At 44.7% G+C, this 20,732-nt stretch overlaps 1 protein-coding gene across 1 annotated transcript in view; it reads right to left on the reverse strand.

Moving 5' to 3' along the window:
* GRIN2B (glutamate ionotropic receptor NMDA type subunit 2B) overlaps positions 1-20,732 on the reverse strand; it is a 189,200-nt gene that overhangs the window by 17,031 nt on the left and 151,437 nt on the right. The window contains exons 9-11 of the mRNA XM_049694425.1: positions 5,854-6,014; positions 3,874-4,061; positions 1,054-1,292 (exon numbers count right to left, since the gene is read on the reverse strand). Coding sequence (XP_049550382.1) covers positions 1,054-1,292; positions 3,874-4,061; positions 5,854-6,014 — 588 coding nt within the window. The remainder of the gene's footprint in view (positions 1-1,053; positions 1,293-3,873; positions 4,062-5,853; positions 6,015-20,732) is intronic.

Here is a 20,732-nt window from a genome sequence, read left to right on the forward strand (position 1 = left end):
ATGCACTTTTCCTCTACAGAGCCATTGATTATGTCGAGGGGCTACAAAGGGGATTTCTATTACAGGTTCCCCCCACTGCTGCCATCCCCCTCTCTGGAGAGGTCTTGGGAAGGGCCACGCAGTGCAACCTCCTGCTCCCAGGTAACTGAATGGCCTGCAGCAACTCACAGCCAGAGAGGACACTTTCTCTATCAACTAAAATACTACAGGAAAATGATCAGAAGATGCAACAATTTAATGAGTACTCCATTTTCTCATATAATTCCATTAGAGACAAAGTTGGTTATTTATGTCTGAAGCCTAGACCTCTATTTGAAGAGGACATTTGAGTTCACCTCTCATGAATGAATCCCATAACTTTATTAACAAATTCAAAAGAAGTCTTTTTTTTTCCTTTTTTTTTTAGCTCTTCCCTGTGACCCTCTGTTCATATTCAAAACTGTGTTCAAAATCTCATTCTGGACTAGACACACAGAAGAGCACTAAATAAAGAACGACTTGAGCTATACTCTTGCTCCAATTAAGGAAGTTTCTGGAATGCAAATTTCTTACAGGTCAGGACTTATTTCTGAAGGCTCTGTTAAGCTCTTTAACTCCCCAAACTCACACATGGTTAAAACACAGAGTAGGACGGTGAAGTAACCAACAGTGTACCTTTGGATGTCAGAGTAAGAGAGATATAGCTCATGATTTAAATAGAAATGTGACTTTTTAAAAGGATTAAATGATTAATCCAACCTCTGCAGAATTAACTAATGGTGATGAAAGGCATCTGGGAAAAGGCCAAATGTTTCATTCTGATAGATCTGCCAGTTCTTATGGAGAACCAAATGCCCAAACCCCACACAGAAATCTGTTTCTTGAAGGAAAAACTGCATCACCTGTTTTTTGAGCCACTTGAAATGATGTCATCCCCCCCCCCCGGGGAAATGTACATGATGTGGCTTCTCGTTTTAGCAGCCTCGGGCTGCAGTCAGTGCCCTCCTGGCTCTCCGTGCTCTGCCCAGCGAGCTGTCTTTCCCAAGCTCCAAGCACCTGAATCAAAGCACTTACTCTGCTGATGGAGAAGACCATGCCAGGCTTGCCAGAACACACACCCATAAAGCAGTGCCTGAACTGCCAATAGAAGAGGTGTTCGCAAATGAAGGTGATGAGGCTGAGAGCCATGGCGGCCCCCAGCATGTAGAAGACGCCCGCCATGTTGTCAATGTCCAGCTGGCTGCTCATGACCTCGTTCTTCTCATTGTGGCAGATGCCCGTGAGCCACAGAGCTTCCAGCTCCTCCATCTCCCCTGGCGGCGGGACGGGAAGGAGAACAGGCGGAGAGAGGGCAGGAGTAGAGAGAGGGGGCGAGAGGGGTGTTGGGGAAAGGAGAGGAAAACATGCGAGAGAAAGAGAGAAGGAGACATAAAGAAAGAAAACCAACAGAGAAAGTTAGGATTTTATTAAATACCGTCATGTAGTAACTTATCGATGTATTTAGGTATTCAGTGAAAACGATAATGTGGATACCACCGGTGACACAAAGACAGGAGACATTACCTCTGTGCCCCATGACTTACCCAGTGTGAACTGGTGTATAAACAATCAGTATGACAAGCTATATGCAGGTCACAAGAGCTGCCTGAATTAGAGTGATTTTGCAGATGGGTGGCCAGTGGGTTTTCATGAGGATGTAGGACTTGGAGGTGGGCATGGTGAATGGGTGAATTTTAATTTATATTGCACAAAAAGGCACTCCAGGCAGCAGAAATAGCATGATCAAGGGGAGGAAGGTAGAAAATCACAAGGCGTATTTGGGAAAGGCAGGCAGAACGAGTCAGAGTAACAGTAGGCAAAGGAAGCTGAATACAAAAGGTTGATGCAAGATCGCCGAGGGCCCGAGTATCAGACTAAAGCACTTTGAACTTTTTCTTGCTGTTGTGGTAGACAGTGAGGAACAACATAACCAAACAAGTGGTTCAGAAAATTGCTCTCAAAATATAGGCAAAGCAGATTGGGTCGGGGGGAGGAGAGACAGAGACATATCGGCAGAGAGATTGATTGATTCCCTAGAGGTCCTCAGACTTCCTGATGTCTTGTTGAAAATATAAATGTTCACAGTAAAAGGGAGGAAGCTGCAGTAAAATGACACCACCCAGTTCGGACCTGCCTCCTTTTAACGCTGCTTAAGGAAGTTTTGATTAATTCAAGTCATGCCAGGTTACAATAACCTGGTGGATACTAGGAATTAGAAATTAGAATTAGGAATTAGAAAGGTAGAAATCGTAGACAAAAGGAAAATGACAGACACCATATGCTCGAGAATGCATCTAATTCCAGAGAAGCGAAAATCTGAAAATCTCATGAAGAAAACTGCCTGTTCCAATAGTTCCAGTTTGGTTCAAAATGTGAACCTTGTCTGAATAATCTGACCGAAGCCCTGGCAACTTCTGCAAATCATCTCTATGGCTGCACTTCCTCGTGGAAGGAGGCCCCGTTATTGCCTTTAAGTGACAGCTGCATTACAATGACAGAAACTCTTATACCAAAATGGCTCGTAACCCTCCACCTGGAACCCCCCTCCTCTTTCCAATGTTAATCAAATCACTTTTTACTCATTTCTTGGATCAAAGTATGATTTTCCTAACTAGGGAACAACTGACTTCACCCAGAGTCTGACAATCTCCCTGTGCTCCTCTGCTTCTTCTCGCATCCCTAACAGCAAAGATTCTGCAGACAGAACTTAGGGAACCGCTTGGCTGATGGCCTGTGAGGCCAAGTAGAGTCAGGCTGCTCATCCGTAACTGGATTAGCTTCTGTGAGACGAACAGGAGGAGTAGGTGCTTTAGACAATAAAGTGAAGAGGGATGCGGAAGGCGTGAGTGTAATGAAACAGGAGATGAGATTTCCTCAAAACAAGCTGTCTGCTCAGTCTGCTGCGAGAATCACTCTGGGGGGGTGAGTGCCTTCCGGTGTCTGTCTCTGAGGACCCTGGCCCTGCTTCCTCCCTCTTCCAGAGGGAAAAGCAAGATGGGAGAGGGAAGGATGAGCAGATGGCCACATGTGGATTTCTCTGCCCTTTCTCTGGGCCCAGAGAGAGCAGAGACCTTTCCAAAATCCCATCCACTGCTCTGGCCACATGTGAGAAGACTGGGGAACTTCTGACCCCAGCCCCTCTTACTTTATCCCTGAGGGTTTGATCATACCCTGCAATCCTGAAACACACCTCCTTGACTGACTAATCCTCTCTCCCAAATTTCACCCTGGGTTGGATTGTATAACCACGCCCCACTGCCCCCTGCAGTTCCTTTGTTGAAGTCCTAACTCCCAGTACCTTGAGATGTGACTTTATTTGGAAGTAGGGTAATTGCAGATGTAACTGGTTAAGATGAGATCACCTGGATACAGTGGGCTCCTAATCCAATATAACTGGTATCCTTCAAAAGGGAGGGAATCAGACATAGACACGTACAGAGGGAAAACATGCACACAGGGAGAAAGCCATGTGAACATGAAGGCAGAGCAGGGGTGATGCGCCTACAAGCCAAGGAACGCTGTAGATTGCCAGCAAACCATGATGGCTTAGGGGAGAGGCATGGAGCGGATTCTCCCTCGAGTCCCTCATTAGGAACCAAAGCCGACACTTTGATCTTAGGGTTCAGGCCTCCAGAACCTTGAGCCAAATGTCTGTTGTTTAAGTCACTCAGTTTGTGGTACTTTGCTACAAAGCGTTAGGAAACGAATAACATATACCCTCCAAATCTCCTAGTATACTGTGAAATGCTTTTCTGGAAACGCAGAGGTTAGAGGGATGAGGAAGGAAGAAGGGTTGATGTTTCGGACTGGCCATCGGGAGAGGCCAAATAGGCACTGTCCCTTTCTTTAACTCACCATCTCCGAAGAGCTGCAGGATAGCAAGGTCCACCTGGCGCTTCCATCCAGAATCCTTTTGGATGGCAATGCCATAACCAGTGGAAGCAAAGACCTTCCCGCTGCCAATGGTCACCAGCTTGCAGCCTTCGTCTCTGCCTGCCATGTAGTTCAGCACTGCTGCATCGTAGATGAAGGCATCCAGTTTCCTGTGCGAGAAAGAAACAAACAAAGCAAGTCCAGTGGAGGAATTTTAGTACAAAACTACCACTGGGGTCATTAATAGGAAGCAGTAGGGCTCCAGCAGACTATGGGGGGAAGTGGCTCAAAGCAAGGCTCAAGGTGGAACTCGGCCAGAAACTAAAGCCTAAATCCCAGGCTGTTCTTTGTGCGATTTCAGGTTGACAGGAGGAGTTCTCTCCCTCCCACTGGGAATGATGAGAATGTAAGCTGGGCCTGAAGCCAACTCATAAGCTGTGTCTGAAAGGAGAAGGAGTAAAAAGGAATCAATAAAAATAATAACAGAAATAATGAAAAGGAACCATCACAATGATAACAGCAAATAGCATGGGTTAGACTTCTATACCATTTTTCATTTCTCCATTCGTTACAGTCCGGAGTGGGTAAGTGTAGGTAGACGTGTAGCACTAGATGGGCAATGCTTTGTTTGCAGTCAGAAGGGCTTCAATATTCTGTTTTGCAGTGCAAGGAGAGGAGTGAGTCATTGGGGTGGTGGCAGCACAAGCTCGTGTCAAGAGCCAATGTGTGAAACCACAAGCCAATGCAGCATGCAGGAGAAGTCAGAGGTCTCCGATTCCCAAACGTATGAGAATCTCATTGTACATACTGTGCTTTTCAAGGAAAGAATATACAGGGAAGGGGATAAAGCTAGGGGCGGGGTCAGGAAGGTACAGGTCAGTATTTAAACACATCAAAGGGGGAAGAAGAAATTGATATATTCATATAGGTAATAGAGAGGTCTGCAAGAAAGAAAGGCAGCCATCATCCTCTTCACTTTTACAAGTTAAGTTAGCTTTACTCCTCCTTAAGAAAAAAGAAATCCTTTCTGGCATGATAAGACACAGAACATTTTTTCAAAAGGCCTGTGAGTAACCTTTAGGAGGGGTGTCCATCAAAAAGCCAAAGTTCTGATTGACAACTGTGATTGTACCAGGGACCAGACTGCCCAGAGTAGTCCACCCCAAACTCAAATCCCATCTTCTGAAATCTGCCGTGACTTCATAATGATAAGACAGAGTCTAACAGTATTTAAGTAAACATGCATCTGGGTGGTTCTTCCAGAACCAGAGCCACCAGGAGGTTTAAGTGTTGCTAGTTAACCTACAACACAGGAAATCAGCTACGAGGCCCCAGGACCCTCAAATTCCAACAACTCTCATGGTCAATTGTCTGTCTTACTCTGCAGCTGTGGCTTCTGAAGGCCAAATGAATGAATGTGGCTGAGATTATGCAAGCAAACCTATTTGCAGTTCATGAGCTCCTTTTAGTGAATGAACTGAGATTATAGAGCTGGAGCAAAGAATGCGAATTTTGTTGGAATTGGAGATCGGTTAACACATTCTTACTGTGTGTTGTCTAAAAACTTTTACCCTTTCATTGTTGATTTCTCCCTGTCCATAAGACACCAAAATCATCATTTTCACCTTTTGGTCAACAGGTCTTTATTTCGTGTGTAACGTGTGAACTTTAGCCTTGACTCTCCCCTTTGACTTTTACATCTATTACATTCTTGTTTCATGTTTACATTAATGCAAGTAGAATACAGTTTATTAAAAATACATAGACGTGAATAATAGCATAGGGACCTCTGTGCACTGGCCTGAATTACACTGTCACTTTAACTCGGAGATCCACAAAGAGCAAATGCAGCCTGCTTTGCTTTAACGTGGCGTGGCACCAAGCATGGCACATCTGATTCCACGTATGTTTCATAAACGTGAGCAACGTATCAAAGGTTCTGAGCTTGGAAGCAGTTCTTACCCTGTTTTCAGGGAGAGCAGTGCATCGTCCACGCCCCTCTGGTTGAACTTCCCCATGTAGGCGTGCATTTCCGCATAGTTGTTGCGAATGTTCCTCTCCGTGCTGCCGTTGGGCACAGTGCCAAAGCGGAAAGGGGGTGAGAAGTCATTAGGTCTCTGGAACTGGAGAGAGACAGAGAGAGAGAGAGAATAATATGAGGACTTCAGAAAATGTGAAGAGATATTACGTTAGCATTAGTGGATTTATCATGGAAGGGACAAACAAAAGTTCACCAAATACATTAGCCCTCACTCAGGAGCAGCAATTGCTATCTGAAAGTGAACTTCAATTCAACTCAATTTATTCCACGTTGTTGAGAGCTTTCTATCTGCCCACCCTTGACTTGAATCTGTAACACTTGTGTGCCGCATTTATGCACACTGCACAGAACCAGGGATGATGGAAATGTGCTATTAGCTTAACTGCAGTGGGCTGGTTACCTTTATTTCTGAAAATTGTGTGAAATCTGCTTGCAGGCCCCTTCATTGCACTATCAAGGCTATAGGACCTTAGTGAGGTAAGCTACAACATACTCCTGAAAATCACTTGTTGGACAGAAAATATGTTTTGCTAAGTTTTCTCTTGACCTTGCTTGATGCTTTAAAAGCCCATGTTTATCCTACATGAGTTGTAGGATAAATTGTAAAAGCAAATGCAATTTTAATTATGTTCCCTCTCGTGTTTAAGAACTGAGTGTGGATTACCAGGGCTTAGCATCACAAAGCGAAATCTCTTGGATTCTCACCCCTATGACATCAGCTTTATTTCTGGCCATTGCCCTGCAATGAGCAAGTCTTTATGTTGCTTCCTGAACACACAATTCATTCATTTGTACCTTCACAGCCTCATAGAGTCTGTTCCCTCAGCATGAACTCACCTTTCTCCCCGGGCCAATTCATGTCCTTCACCTCAACATGTAACTCAAAGCAATTTCTTCAGGACAGTTTCTATGAGTTCTTCCTTCCATCAAGTCTACCCAACAGTGACCCACCAGTACTCTGTGTTCTTGGTTTAGATCATAATTAATACTACTAATTCATTTACTTTCTAAATGAGCTGGTTAAGTTCTGAGAGCTAGTCTCTGACATAGTCATGAAACTCTAGATTGAGACAGATATGGACTGAAGAGCAGCTCTGCCACTTACTACTGTGTGACGTGGGGCAAGTAACAGGAGTTCTCTGTGCATCATTTCCTCATATGTAATAAGGAGACAATAACGTCTACTTTTCAAGATCGTTGTGTGTTGTATTAAATGACACAATGTACAAGAAGTGCATGGCACAGCATCTTGCACACAGCAAGTGCTCAGAGAAGACCCCTTATATTATTTTAAATTCATGTCTATATTCTGCATTCCCTAGTAAACTTCATACTTTCTAAGTTTCTCATTCTATTAGAACAGCAACGATCAGATGGAATGTGACCAGAGTGTGTGGTCATATGTGCTGTGCCTTGGTATAGGAAAGACAATCTAGATATTTGAAGTCCACTTGGTTTCAATACTATACCATTTACTGTGGAGATGCATTTGAAAATCTAACTCAGGAGTACTCTGAAGCTTTGGAGCTGTCTGCGCTTCAAGCCATTCTCCTTCCTCCCTCCCTTGACCTGAGACACTCAAGAGCTTCTCAGAATATGGGGATTTCATGGACCACAAAACGTCACAGCACCAGGAACCATAAATGCCATCTTCATTGCTTAAAGTTGGCCATAGTTAAAAGTAAGGTCATGCAGTGGTGTTTGTTAGGTAATCTGAGACGCATCAAAAGACCACTAGTTTCTGACTTACCGTGGTGCTTTTTGCCATTAAGAGTTTCTGTTTAATTATTTTTAAACAGGTTGTGATTTTTAAGTGAAAAAAAAAACACTATAAAAGAGTCAAAGAATTTTAGAGTTGGATGAGCCACTCAAGGTTAACTAGTCCAAACCTTTCATTTTACAAATGAAGACAGAGGCCCACAGAGGACAAGCAATTTGCTCAATGTCCCACAGCAGCAGTGATGGCTAACATTATCAGGAATCAGCTGGCTTAATTAATAGTATTCCTCATGGTCCCCAGCAGATAACAAGCTTAAAGTAAACAGGGATATGTTTTGTTGGAAGAGACAGAATGCTGTGCATAGAACTGTCAATTATAACACTTCAGACGTTTGAGAAAAGGTATCCCCCAATCAAAAGTAGAGTAGATACCATGGCAGGCAGCAGTATAACCAGATGAGCTCCCTTTAATCAGTAATTCCCCACTTTGCTAGGACAATGACCACTGATGCTCACAGGGTCCAAATACTAGGGTCCAAAGTATTTTCTGAAACATCAATGAAAACTGAAATCATGTCCAGTACAATTCTGGTATAAATTTTTATGTTCTAGTTGTTTTGAAAATCGGCAATCCAGGTAAGGTAGATACAATAATTTTTCTTAATTAAAACTTTTTATTTAAGTATAATTGATTTATAGTGTTGTGTTAATTTCTGCTGTACAGCAAAGTGACTCAGTTATACAAATATATATTATTTTTCATATTCTTTTCCATTATGGTTTATAACAGGCCATTGAATATAGGTCCCTGCGCTATACAGTAGGGCCTTGTTGTTTATCCATTCTATATATATAATAGTTTTCATCTGCTAATCCCAAACTCCCAATCCTTCCCCTGCCCCCCGCCTCTGCCTTCCCCTTGGCAACCACAAATCTGTTCTCTATAGATACAACAATTTTTGATTAACCAAATGGAATGTGATACCCAGAGTGCCTCACGTCCTGATGAAGCTAGATTATGGAAAGTTTCCATACTACTCTTAATTAACTTTAATTTCTAAGTTATCTTTAGATTTCTAGATGTTGTTTTATAACTATATCTTTGAATACATAAATACTAAAGAAATAATAAAGGACCTAGAACAGCCAAGATGACCTTGAAGAAGAAGAACAAAGTTGAAAGACTTATACTACCTGACTTCAAGACTTGTAAAGCTGTAGTAATCATGACAGTGGGATATTAGCATAGAGAGAGTAAAGAGATTATGGGAACAGAATAGAGTGCCCCCAACAGACCAACACACGTATGGTGCAAAGGTGATTCGGGACAGATAGGACAGTCTTCAACCAGTGGTGTCAGAACAGCTAGCTATTCATATGCAAAAAAACCTTCATCCCATACCTCACAAGATATATAGAAATTAACACAAAGTAGATCATATATCTAAATACAAATCCTAAAATTATAACATTTCCAGGAGAAAATATAGGAGAAAGGTTTTGTCACCCTGAGTTAGACAAAGGTTTCTTAGATATGACACCAAAGTACAATCCACCACAAAAAAAAGATGAATCGGACTTTGTTAAAATTAAGAACTCTTTGAAAGACACCGCTAAAATCATGGAAAGACAAGCCACTGGCAAGATAAAAATATTTGGAAACAATTTAAAGCTATTAAGGAACTACAGGAATTAAATAAGAAGATAGCAAGACTCCTGAATAGTTAAAGCATCTTCCATCGGAAAACAATCAGAGAAATCAGCCAACACTAGAAGAATGGAAGGCGTGGTCCTGTGGAAAGCATTGGTCTTGGAGGCAGATAATTTGGATTTGAATTCCAGATCTTTCTCTGACCAACCGCATGAACATGGACAAGTTATTTAAATTCATGGAGCCCAATTTTTCTGGAAGTATTATTTTTAATTAATATTGAGATAATATCTGGAATTACTTAACACAATATCTGGCCCATGGTGGATTCTCAAAACTATTAACTGCTTCCATGAGGATGACGTTGTAATATCTAAAATTGTCCTATGTTAGATAATGTTCCCTAAGATGGAAAACTCTCGTTCCCTAATTTGTTCCTTAAACTCAGCCAGTCAGGGGACCAAAAGGGTGAGTGTATCACCCCACAGTTAGCCGAAGCAGAAGTGAGCCTGCCTTTTCCTTTGACGATTCTTGTCCCAGCTTGGTGAAATTTAAATAAAAACCTAGATTTTTAAAAAACTGTCATTGGAGCTTGAATTTTACTAAAATTCATGGCCCTGGAGAACTGTATCTTTAGTGAGGAAGAAGGAAAAAAAGAATCCTCCAAATGCCACCTTGATGCTTCCACTAAACGCCCTGTAATAAAACTTACCCCAAGCTGGGAGGCATTGCCTCGCACTTACTTAACCTGAATGACAATCTGTGCTCTCTGGGGTTTGGGGAAGGAGTAAATTAGTACTGTCCAGAAGCGGAAGTCTTAAAAATCCACAGAACAAGAAGGACTCTAAGAAACAAATTTTTAAAATATTAAAAAACCCAATACCCCAAGGAGACCAGCATTGAATTAAAAAGCTCAGTCTGATTTTCAAATAGGGAATTTTATATAGTATTCCTTATTCGTCGCCTCTGGCCATTATAGAGTTTCCTTGAACTTGGAATCTTTTTCCAGAGCTACCCTGGTCGGGATTCTAAAAACCTACAGAGGAAAATAAAAACGCAGAAAGGAAGGAACTTGGGGGATGGATCCCATTTCACAGATGAGGAAACTGAAGCTCTGAAGAGACCAAGGAAGTTGTTCCGGGCCACGTGGTGAAATAGGAGGACCAGCTTATAGGGCTTGACCCCAAGCTGAGTCGTCCCACTGCGGCTCAAATACCAGCCCCCTGGTTCTACTGCTCACTGGGGAGTGAAGCCACGCACTGTGGAGCCACCCGGTGAGGGTATCCTTCCCTTCCTGTCATATCAGATGCCAACACCTCCTTGGGATTCAACACAGGGTGTCCAGCCATCACTGCAAGCACACTCTCGCACAAGGGCAAAACAGTGTCAGAATGTTAAGAGACCTGTAATCTCACTTGATCCTCCTGGAGAGCTGCCGGGAATCAGAATTCAGCACTCTGAGCTCCTCAGACCATCATCTCAGCCCCCATCTTAATGACCTCAAAGTGAGTTAGTCTTGGCAGTGAGGCAAGGAGAGAGGTGCGGAGGCCAGGAGCAAAGGCCCTTTTCCCCACCCAGAGCTGGTGGGATTAGGGGGCACTGGGGCTGCCCCTTCCCAACAGAGAGGCTCTCCCGCAGCCTGCTGCAGAGGGAAAGGGAAAGGGGAAGGAGTCAAGGAAGTGGAGATCTGGGTCCATTTTGTTTAGTTATTAAATAAATATATAAACCGATTTTACTACGTATAAGGCAGTACTAATTTATTAATAGCAGCTACTCATATTCAACACCTATATATGTACTGGGAACAACTCACGTTATCTCCTTTAATGATAATTAAAATGCATCCATTCATTTGACAAATATATCCTGAGCATCTAGTAGTGCAGAGGACTGTATTTACGAGGATACAAGAAGTTTACATACCAGAGAGTCAGAGATGTAAACATTCATTCAATTTTTCATTCTTTACTTTTTCATTCATTCACTTGTTCATTCATACACACATTCAGCACACATTTATAGCATCTGTCACGATATTCTGGGCGCTGGGGATACAGTAGGACAGGAGAGTAAGAACCTGCCTTCAAGGAGTTCACATTGTAAAGAAGCAGGGCAGATAATAAGTTGGTTTTTTTCTAATGTAATGGACTGATATAGAGCCACAGATTCTTTGCTAGTCCTTGTATAAGAGACGAAGTATGCTCCCTGTCCTTGATTCTGGCCTGGCCTTGTGACTTGCTTGATCAGTAGAATGTGCAGAAGTAACATTCTGGGGCTTCTGAGGCTAGGTCATAAGAGCCTTGCAGGTTCCTCCTGGGCCTCTGTAAGAAGTCCTATGACCCTGTGGGCTCCACGCCGGAGCTGTCATATCTAGGCACTTCTATCTGCACGCCCGGCTGAGCCCAGCCTTCCAACCACTCCAGCGAGGGCACCAGGCAACCCCGCCCACATATCTGACCCACAAACTGGGGAAATAAAATGAAACGGCCCTTGCTTTGAGCCACCAAGTGCTGGGGTAGGTTGCCGTGTAGCCATAGATAATGGGCACACAGGTGATCTCAAAGAGTGAAAACCAAGCACTGGGAAGAAATGGACACAGCTATGATACAGGATAAAGAGCGACTGGCCGGAGAATAAGTTTAGCCTGGCTGTCCTAAGAAGCCCCCTCTGAGAAAGGTGGCTTCTGAACGAAGCACTGGACGATGAGGAGGAACCAGGCACGTGAGGATCGGGGAAGGGCAGCGGGTGTGGCTGGGGGACTGGGAGTGACATGCTGGGCGCCACGGAGCAGCGTGCCCGTGACAGTGGAGGCCAGAGCAAAGGGCGCCGTCCTGAACAGCCTTAAGGAGGCCACAAAGCCGGGGCTAAGAGCTGAAGGGAGAGTGCTCTAGTAGGACAAGAGGAGACAAGGGGTTTTTAGATAGACACAGCAGTCTGTGCAGACGCAGGGCCCTGGGAGAGATCGGGCATGACTGGAGATCACGGGCAGTTTGTCATTGCCGGAGTCTAACAGCTATGGCCCTGGTAACTGGAGGGCAGCAGGGCTGAAGAGCCAGGGCCTGGTTCACAATGGGAGTTGAATTCTGCACAAAGGAGTTCAGAGTCCATGCTCTAAGGGAAAAGAAACAGCAGAGCCTCTGGAGCCAGACTGCTTGAGTTCAAATCCCAGCTCTGCTGCTTAATAGCTGTGTGACCTGGAGCAACTCACTTAACTTCTCTGTGCCCCAGTTTCCCCATTTGTACAATGGGGCTAATAATGCTACCTACCTCATGAGGCTTCTCAGTATTCAACAGGTTAATCTGGGCAGCATGTTAGCACAGTGCCTGGCACATATTAAATACACTATATTAGCTATTATTACTGTCATCATCATCGTTATCAGAAGCAACTGAAGAATTCTGGCTGAGTGTCAAGGCTGGGTTTTTGTGTCAGAAAGAGCCCGGAGGGTCAGCATGAAGAGCAGGTTGGAAGGAATAAAGCAGAGAGACGGGAGCTGCGGAGGACATGCGCTCGGATGAGGGTCTGGGCCCCAGGGAGAACAAGGAGGGGCAGAAGCACCATCAGATACTTGCTTACCGTCCAAGAATGTGAAAGAGGCCGTATGCACAGCTAGACGAAATCACGACCGCGGGCTGTGTACCAGTGCCACCGAAGTTCCACGGGAGAAAGGCTGCAAGCAGCCCGGCTTCCTGGATGGCTTCTTGAAGGAGGCTGCGTTTAAGTTGGTAGGGGGATGGGTTGGGCTTAGAAAGGTGGAGGTGGGGCGGGAACGTCCCTTCACGTTAAAAGAACCCTCTGCCGTAAGACGCTCCTCGTCCAACTCTGTTCAGTTCCCACGGTGAGGAAGGAAACAGATCCTTGCGGAGTTATTTTGAGTCCATGATGGCAGAAGAAAAGAAAACCAGATGGCGCCCAGGCTTCTGTGCTGACGACCAGACACAGCCCAACGAGGTTCCTTAGTGCTAGATGTTGGGAACGACAGCAGGCAAAGGAAAGGGTCTCTACTCAAAGGAGGAGGGAGGCAAGAAATGCCTTCTGGGATGGCTGGTGACCCTGAAAGTTGGCTCTTCTCCTTCAGTCGGGAGTCCGATCAGTCTATGCAAATTAGGACAAGCCAGCTCTGCGACCTTGCAGAGATGGATATTGTAATGTCCTGTTTGCAGGGTCCACCCGCGTGAGACACGGAATCTGGGGGCTTTTGTCTTCAAAGCTTGACAATCCCACACATCAATATTCATTCCATCACTCTGGCTTTTACATTTGAATCACACACAAAAAATCAATGCCCAAATGCCACTCAGCCCTGTGAGGCACCCAGGAGAAAAGGTGGGAATGCTTAGGCTACAAGGGCAGCCTTTGCCCGGTCTGCTAATAGTGAGGAGGTGGCAGAACAGCAGAATTCTCCGGGGACCACGTTACCTACGCAGCACGCTCCTGTTATCACCGTTATCGCATCGGCACCCTCTGCTTTCACAGGACTGTTTTATCACTGACTTTCATTATTTTTTAGGTAGAGTTCTATGCATTTTGTTATTCTATTGATTCATTCATTCATTTAAATGGGGTAAAATATACATAAAATTGATCGTTTTTGTTATTGATGTATCTTTGAATCCATTGTTTGTAGTTTGGTTTTGCTTTGTGATCCAATCTGAGAACGTTTTGCCTTTAACACAGGCATTTGTGCTATTTTTATGTATTCATAGGAAAGGTATGTTTGGTACTCAGTTTATCTTCTAAAAATGTCCTCCTGTTTTAGCAATAAAATTTACCATTTTAAATATTTCTAAGTGTGCAGTTCTGTGACCTTAAGTGCATTCACACTGCTGTGCGACCAGCACCACCATCTACCTCCAGAACTTTTTCGTCTTCCCCAACTGCGATGCCGTACCTGTTAAACAGTAACTCCCCATTCATTCAACTCATTTTAACCACATATAGAATCTTGTAACCAGGAGCACGATCACGGCACAGAACAGTTCCACCACCCCAAGAATTCCCTTATGTTCCTTGTCTACGGTCCTCCCTCCACCTTTAACCTCTGGTGACCACTGATGTCTGTCCTCTGTTACCATAGTTTTGTCTTTTCCAGAATGTCCTACAAATGGATTCACACAGCATGTAACCTTTTGAGACGGGCTTTTCACTTCTCATAATGCCTCTGAGATTCATCCATGCTGCTGCTGTGTATCCGTAGGTCATTCCTTTTTATTGCCGGGTAGAATTCCACTGTATGGCTGTATTGGTTTGTTTATCCATTCACCCATGGAAGGACATTTTGGTTACTTTCAGCTCGGGATAACTATGAATAGAGCAGCTATAACACTGACATACAAATTTTTGTGCGAGCATATATTTTCATTTCTTTAAGGTAAATGGGTCAGGAGAGCTACCACACTGCCTGGGACCCCGTCCCCCCAAGGGCATCTCCTTTTGCATCTCTCCTCTCTTTTGATCGTCCCAATTTTCCCATGAACTATAAAGTACATCAACTGTTATTATCTTATTATTCTGCCTGATACTCGTTCTTCCCATAATATCATCCTACAGCCAAAGTAGGATGATGTATGTATGTGTGTGTGGCTTCAGACTCTGAGCAATACCCGAAGGCAGGACGGGGTGGCTGGGGAAAGTGGTCCCCGTCCTCTCCCACGGTGATACCTTGTTCGCCCAAAGAGGAAAGAAGGTCAGATGACAACACAGACCAGACTCTCTGAAGGTATGACCTTCACTGTCCCATGGCCCATAAGTACTTGGGACAGATGGGGAAAGCAAGCAGAGTGTGCTTACACTGAAAGGGCCATGTAATGATAGAACAGTTAAGTAAGGACATGGGTTATGGGCCCAGAAGATCTAAATTCAAAACTGAGCTCCACCGTTTATTAACTGAGTGACTTAATCAACAAACCATTTAGCTTTGAAACTGAATGTCAACAATGTTCAGGAGGAGAAATAAGGAATAGCATCTCATTACAAATCTTCCATTTCAAACTTGGGGCGCAGGGCAGCCACCTAGGACCCCACCATGGAATGAGCTGGCTGTGGATATAGTGATGGGTTAGAAAGTCAGACTCTTCACCTTCATGAGAGTTATAATCTGGGATGGAAGTGGGGGGAAAAATAATTGTTTTTACATTTCATTATACATTATTCATCGGAGAGAATATTGTTCTAATTCATTTGGAATAGGTGACTGACCTGCGATAACAATAACACGGAATGTAGTTAGAAGATACAGGTATATAATGAATGTGCCCAAATTAACTCAGTTCTCTTCCTGGGCACCAGGAGAAATTGATCCCATCTTGCTACCAGGAAGTGAGTCAGCATTTAGGAAGCACTTGACACCTTAGTTGTTTCTGCTCTTTTTTCTCTTGTTATTCATATTAGTACTGTGGTTGTCTACAGTGGCAAACACATCTAAGTTTGCATGTGAAGAAACCTGTACTTGGATGCAAGAAGCCTGGTAAGTACGTCTTCACAACTCCGGGTGCTGTGCTTCTGGGGAAGGAGCCCCTTGCCTCTCTGAGCTGGGGCTCCAGTGGGTGACAGGCTGTAGAGGGGAGGGAGTGATGGAGGGAACAGAACTCGTTCTCCACCTGTCACTTCCCTCCTGCTGTGGCCCAAACAAGAGCTTGTAGAAAAGAAAATACAAGTTCTTTGGATTCCTGGAATTTATAGTTAATGCTCAGTTTTCCTCATTGCAAAGCAGTCATTTCTTTTGTATTTTCCTAAATTTGCATATATAAGCCTTAATAAATATTTCCTGAAATATTTCCTAAGATTAGACAGTGGCATCATAGTTCATGTTAGCTCGTTGAGGTTTGGTCCCTGAGCTAGTAGAGCAGAGCAGAAGGGCTTATTCCTGCATTATGACACTTTACCATGTCCCACTTGGACCCTGAAGTCTTAGGCGGCTGACCCTAAAGTATCAACATCAACACACATTTAATGTGGCAAATCCACGCATAAGTCACTGAACTCTGAAATGACTCTGAAATGAAATGGGGCAACAGACACAATTCTTACACTGCAGTTCAGTTGGAAATAATAGTGATGGTATAATACAGACACAGCTAACACGTCTATGCTCATGTACCACACAATTTACATAGAGTGACTCACTAATCTTCCCATCAACCCTATGAGGGAGGTATTATTATTCCCATGTAACCGACATGGAAACTGTTGCCCAGAGAGATAAGTAACTTGAAGAAAGCCACACAGCTAGGCTTCCAATCTAGGGTTCTCACACTTGACTGTAAAACACATCACAGAGCTCTAGATACACAGAGTAGATGTTCAGCAGACACGTAGAGCAGAATAATCCAATGACTAAATGAATATGCCAAGTTCCAAAAGGGACGTAAGGAAAGCAGAGGCAATGGAGATTTACAGGGAGTAGAGATCCTCATAAGAGAACGGGGATGAGGCGGCTACGGGGAGGAAGCAGAGATGGAGCTGACTCCCACAGATGGGCCAAGATTGACACAGGAAGGTGTGTGGGGAGGGCACTCAGGACAAGAGGAAGGGCACCAGCAAAGATGCAGAGGGACCCGGGCACAGTGTCTCAACAGAAGTTGGAACAAACGTTTGTATGTGTGAATATGGACCACTGAGTTGGTGTCCAGGCAGGAGCTGAGCGGCCAAGCACCCGTCATGGTCGGGCAGGGGAAGGACGCAGCATTTAGTTATCATTATACAGCTAAAGCCACCGAATGAAGAACTGAGAGGCTGGGGCGGGGATGCTCACTGGGGGTCTGGCCTGTTCCCAGGAGAAAATAATGGGAGGAATATATGGAAATGACATCAAAGCGTAAGCCTTGTCAGAATCCAAGTCTGCTTATACGTTCAGAAGAAGGAGGAGAGGATGTGGCAGAGGGGCCTCGTCCACACCACCTCCTCTCCCACTGCTTTCCTCGCCCTCCCCTCATAGCCACCCTGGCCTCCTGGAAGTTCCTAGGAACACCGAAATCCCCGGATACCCATCGCTCCCTCTCGAGCTTCAGGTCAGACCTGATAGTCTCACTGAGACCTTCCCTGACCACCAGATCTAAAGATGCAACTTCTCTGCCAACACTATCTCCCTTCTCTGCTGTATGTTTCTCTGTGCAGTAAACACCCTTCTTAGATTGCATATAATTGCCTTTTACTTTTCTCCCCTCCGCCAACCCCGCCCTTAGAATACAAGTGATGTGAAGGACAAGATTTTTGTCTGTTTTGATCACTGCTGTCTCTCTGGCACCTAGAATAGTAAGTGGTACTTCGTAGGCTCTCAGCATGAGTGAACGACTAAATGAGTGAATGAACTGAATAGCGCAAATGCAGATCTATTTATTATATTTTAAAAAATCACTCAAAGTGCCCTCCTTACTGGCGAATGCATTATCAGGCAACACAGCTGAGAATGACTATTGTTCAGAGCTAGTGAGTGCCCTTCTGGCATCCCTGGTGAATAAGGAGTAATACGGCCTCGTGCCGGCTGGGGACACCTTTCCTGGTCCCGTCTCCATTTGACCTTCAAAAAATATATCCAAGCTGAGATCCCTCAAGAGCTTGTGAAGTTTAGGACTTGACAATGCGTATGGGTATTTCGTTGGCACCAAAAATGTGACAGAGCTGGAGATGACTATGATAACACAGGGATGAAGGAAACAGAGGCGTAAGGACAGAGGCATTTGAATTTTATCCTTAAGTCATCCTGTGCCTGACGGGTGGCCTTGATCGTGCTTCCTCAACCTCCCCTTAGGCGAGACTGTTACAAAGAGCTGTTACTGTCTTCTGTCCACTCACACCACTGCGCAGACAGACCTGTTAGGGGGCGGGGACTGTGTAGGTAGTTTATGAAAGTTGTGGGCGCTGGCAAAGAGACATGGCCTTTAAAGGAGATTTTAAGTCGATGGTACAGATGGATTCGCCGTGGAAACTGGGACTCCAGAGCTTCACTCGAAGCCCCAGCTGCTCATCTACGGTTTGGGGGACACCGTGAGGGTTACTCCCAGGATTTCCATGTGCAGGATGTCCCAGGAATTTAGGGGCACTCCAGTTGTTAGCATGATGACCTGAGGCTCTTATCACAGTGGAAACAGCTCAAGGGTTGCGAAGTTGGGGTCAGGGGAGGGCAGCCAAAGGTCTGTGCCAGGCAGGGCTGAGGATCCAGGGAGAGGTGTGGCAGGGGGACGGGCACACCTCTGCTTTCCTGGCCACCAATCAGATCAGTCACTTCCAAACCGAGAGATGGAAACTCCAGCATGAGCACACACGCTCGCATCGTGCCACATTTACGCAGACCGGAACTCCTTGCCTTGGTCAATAAAGTCAGCCCCCAAGCAGGGGACATTGCAGCCTGCAGAGTATCAGCCCCGGGAGGGGGTCAGTGATCCCACCGTACACACTGCATCCCCTTCTGGGTTCACAAGGGACCCGCACAGGAGAGGGCTCCAACAAGTCCTTTGGTAAAGGAACTTATTTAACCTTGTTACAGCATTTTCCCGAACACGTTCTGCTGTCGATCTTTTAAAAGAATACCCATTATGTGTCCCAGGACACTTGCGGGACACTTGCGGGTGAAACAAAGTTTGAGAAATGCCGACTGAGCGACGTCCTCACTGTGAAGAGCGGGAAGCAGAGGCCTGGGCAGTTCATGACCTATCCAGGGCCAAAGGGCCGTCCCCGGCTCCTGTCCCCTCCATCCCCTCCTTCATCCAGTCACCACGTGCGCACTGAGCATCTACTCGGCACCAGGCGCTGCTCGAGCGTCAACATCGCGGGAAGGCAGAGGCTTCCGCTCCCCGGGGCCTTTCGGGGCCTTTAGGGATAATAAGAGTCCAGTTGTGCTTCCCTTGTCCTTTATGGGCCTCCAATTACAATGCAAACGTCATTATTATAAGGCGACTGCTACAAAAGTAAAAGACCAATAACCCCATCAGGAGAGGAATGGATTTAACTTTTCCAGTTGACTAAGGGTTAAGTCAAAAGCCCTTTCACGTTCAATCCTTTTGTCGTCAGTCATCCTGAACTACGGTAACTCACACTCCTCTTTAGGGTTACCCTTCATCAGACATACTCGCTGAGCTCCGCTATGCACCATGATGCTGGGGTGGGAACGCTGCGTAGGAATTCAGACCCAAAAGATCAAAGATGGTTTAAGAGATTGGGTTTAATATGTGTTTATTCCAGGAAAATCTTAGAAACTGTTTTTACTTTTAATAAGTCCTTTATATAAAGCTGGTTTTATCATCATGTATCTCTTTTCCCTCTAAAAGTGGCAAGTGGCACTGTTACAGTTATTTCAGGGCTGGCTACCTCTTGTTAAATGAGTGATGGGAGAGCAGAAAGCACTTGCTGGACACCTGGCTGGTTGAGAAGCTGAGGTCTCACACTCAGAGAACACAGTCCAGACTTAGTGAGCACGTGCGTACACAGAGGGCCCACCGTACCCTGCGCACACATGAGAGGAGACGCCGTCAGGGGCTTGGAGAAATCAAGTATCTTGCCAAATAAATCCTGAAATCACTGTATAATTTAAGACATGACCAGCCACAACAGTAGTATTATTCGGTATTCTTCTTATACACCTGCTTGATTTAGATGATTTGACAGCAGAAATCACAAGTCGAGCAAATTCTGAGACTATAAATGTCCAACATTTCTCTACATTACCCTCTCTTCCCCACCAGTATCGACGAAATGTTCCTCACATTCAAACGGCTAATAAAGAAAAGGAAGTACTGGCTTATGCTATGACCGCTATATGAATTATATAACTGTCTTATTCATTCATTCATTCATTCGACTAAATAGTTCATTAACTCATTCTTCAACAAATATTTGAGCACCTATGTTTGCCAGACTCTATTATAGTTACTGTGGATACATCAGTAAATAAGGACAAAAAGTCTTGCCCTCACGGAGGTTACGTCTAGCAGGGAGAGACAAACGTTGTAAATATGTTAAATATGAACATGTCACACCATATTATAATTTCCATTAGTGGGGAAAAAGAGAAACACAGGTAGGGAGGGATAAACCTCTCTGAGAACCTCTTTGAGATTTTAGATCAGTTGCTTAACTGGGGGCCTCCCCTACAGGATGTCCTGAGCTTAGACTGCCTTTTAGGGTCACTGCTCCCTGGAAACTCTTGTCTGTAATAACATACCTCCTGTCGGTGCCTTTCTCCTTGAGTCTAGCCCAGCTAGCTTGGTCTGATGTGAATTCTCAGAAGAACAACTTCAAGTTCACATCAGATAAACATATTAAGGTTAATTTTTCCACTTAAAACCCAAGGCGTGTTTCGTCTCAGGCTTGGAGAGAGACTTTTTCTAGAATAAGCAAATGAAGAGAGAGAATTACTGGCATGGTAGCTTGCTTATGAATTGCAATATATATTTGGGAGAATAATCTAGATGAGTCCATTTCACACTTATATG

Source organism: Orcinus orca, chromosome 11 (genome assembly GCF_937001465.1).
Source record: "Orcinus orca chromosome 11, mOrcOrc1.1, whole genome shotgun sequence".
NCBI classification, from domain to species: Eukaryota; Metazoa; Chordata; class Mammalia; order Artiodactyla; family Delphinidae; genus Orcinus; species Orcinus orca.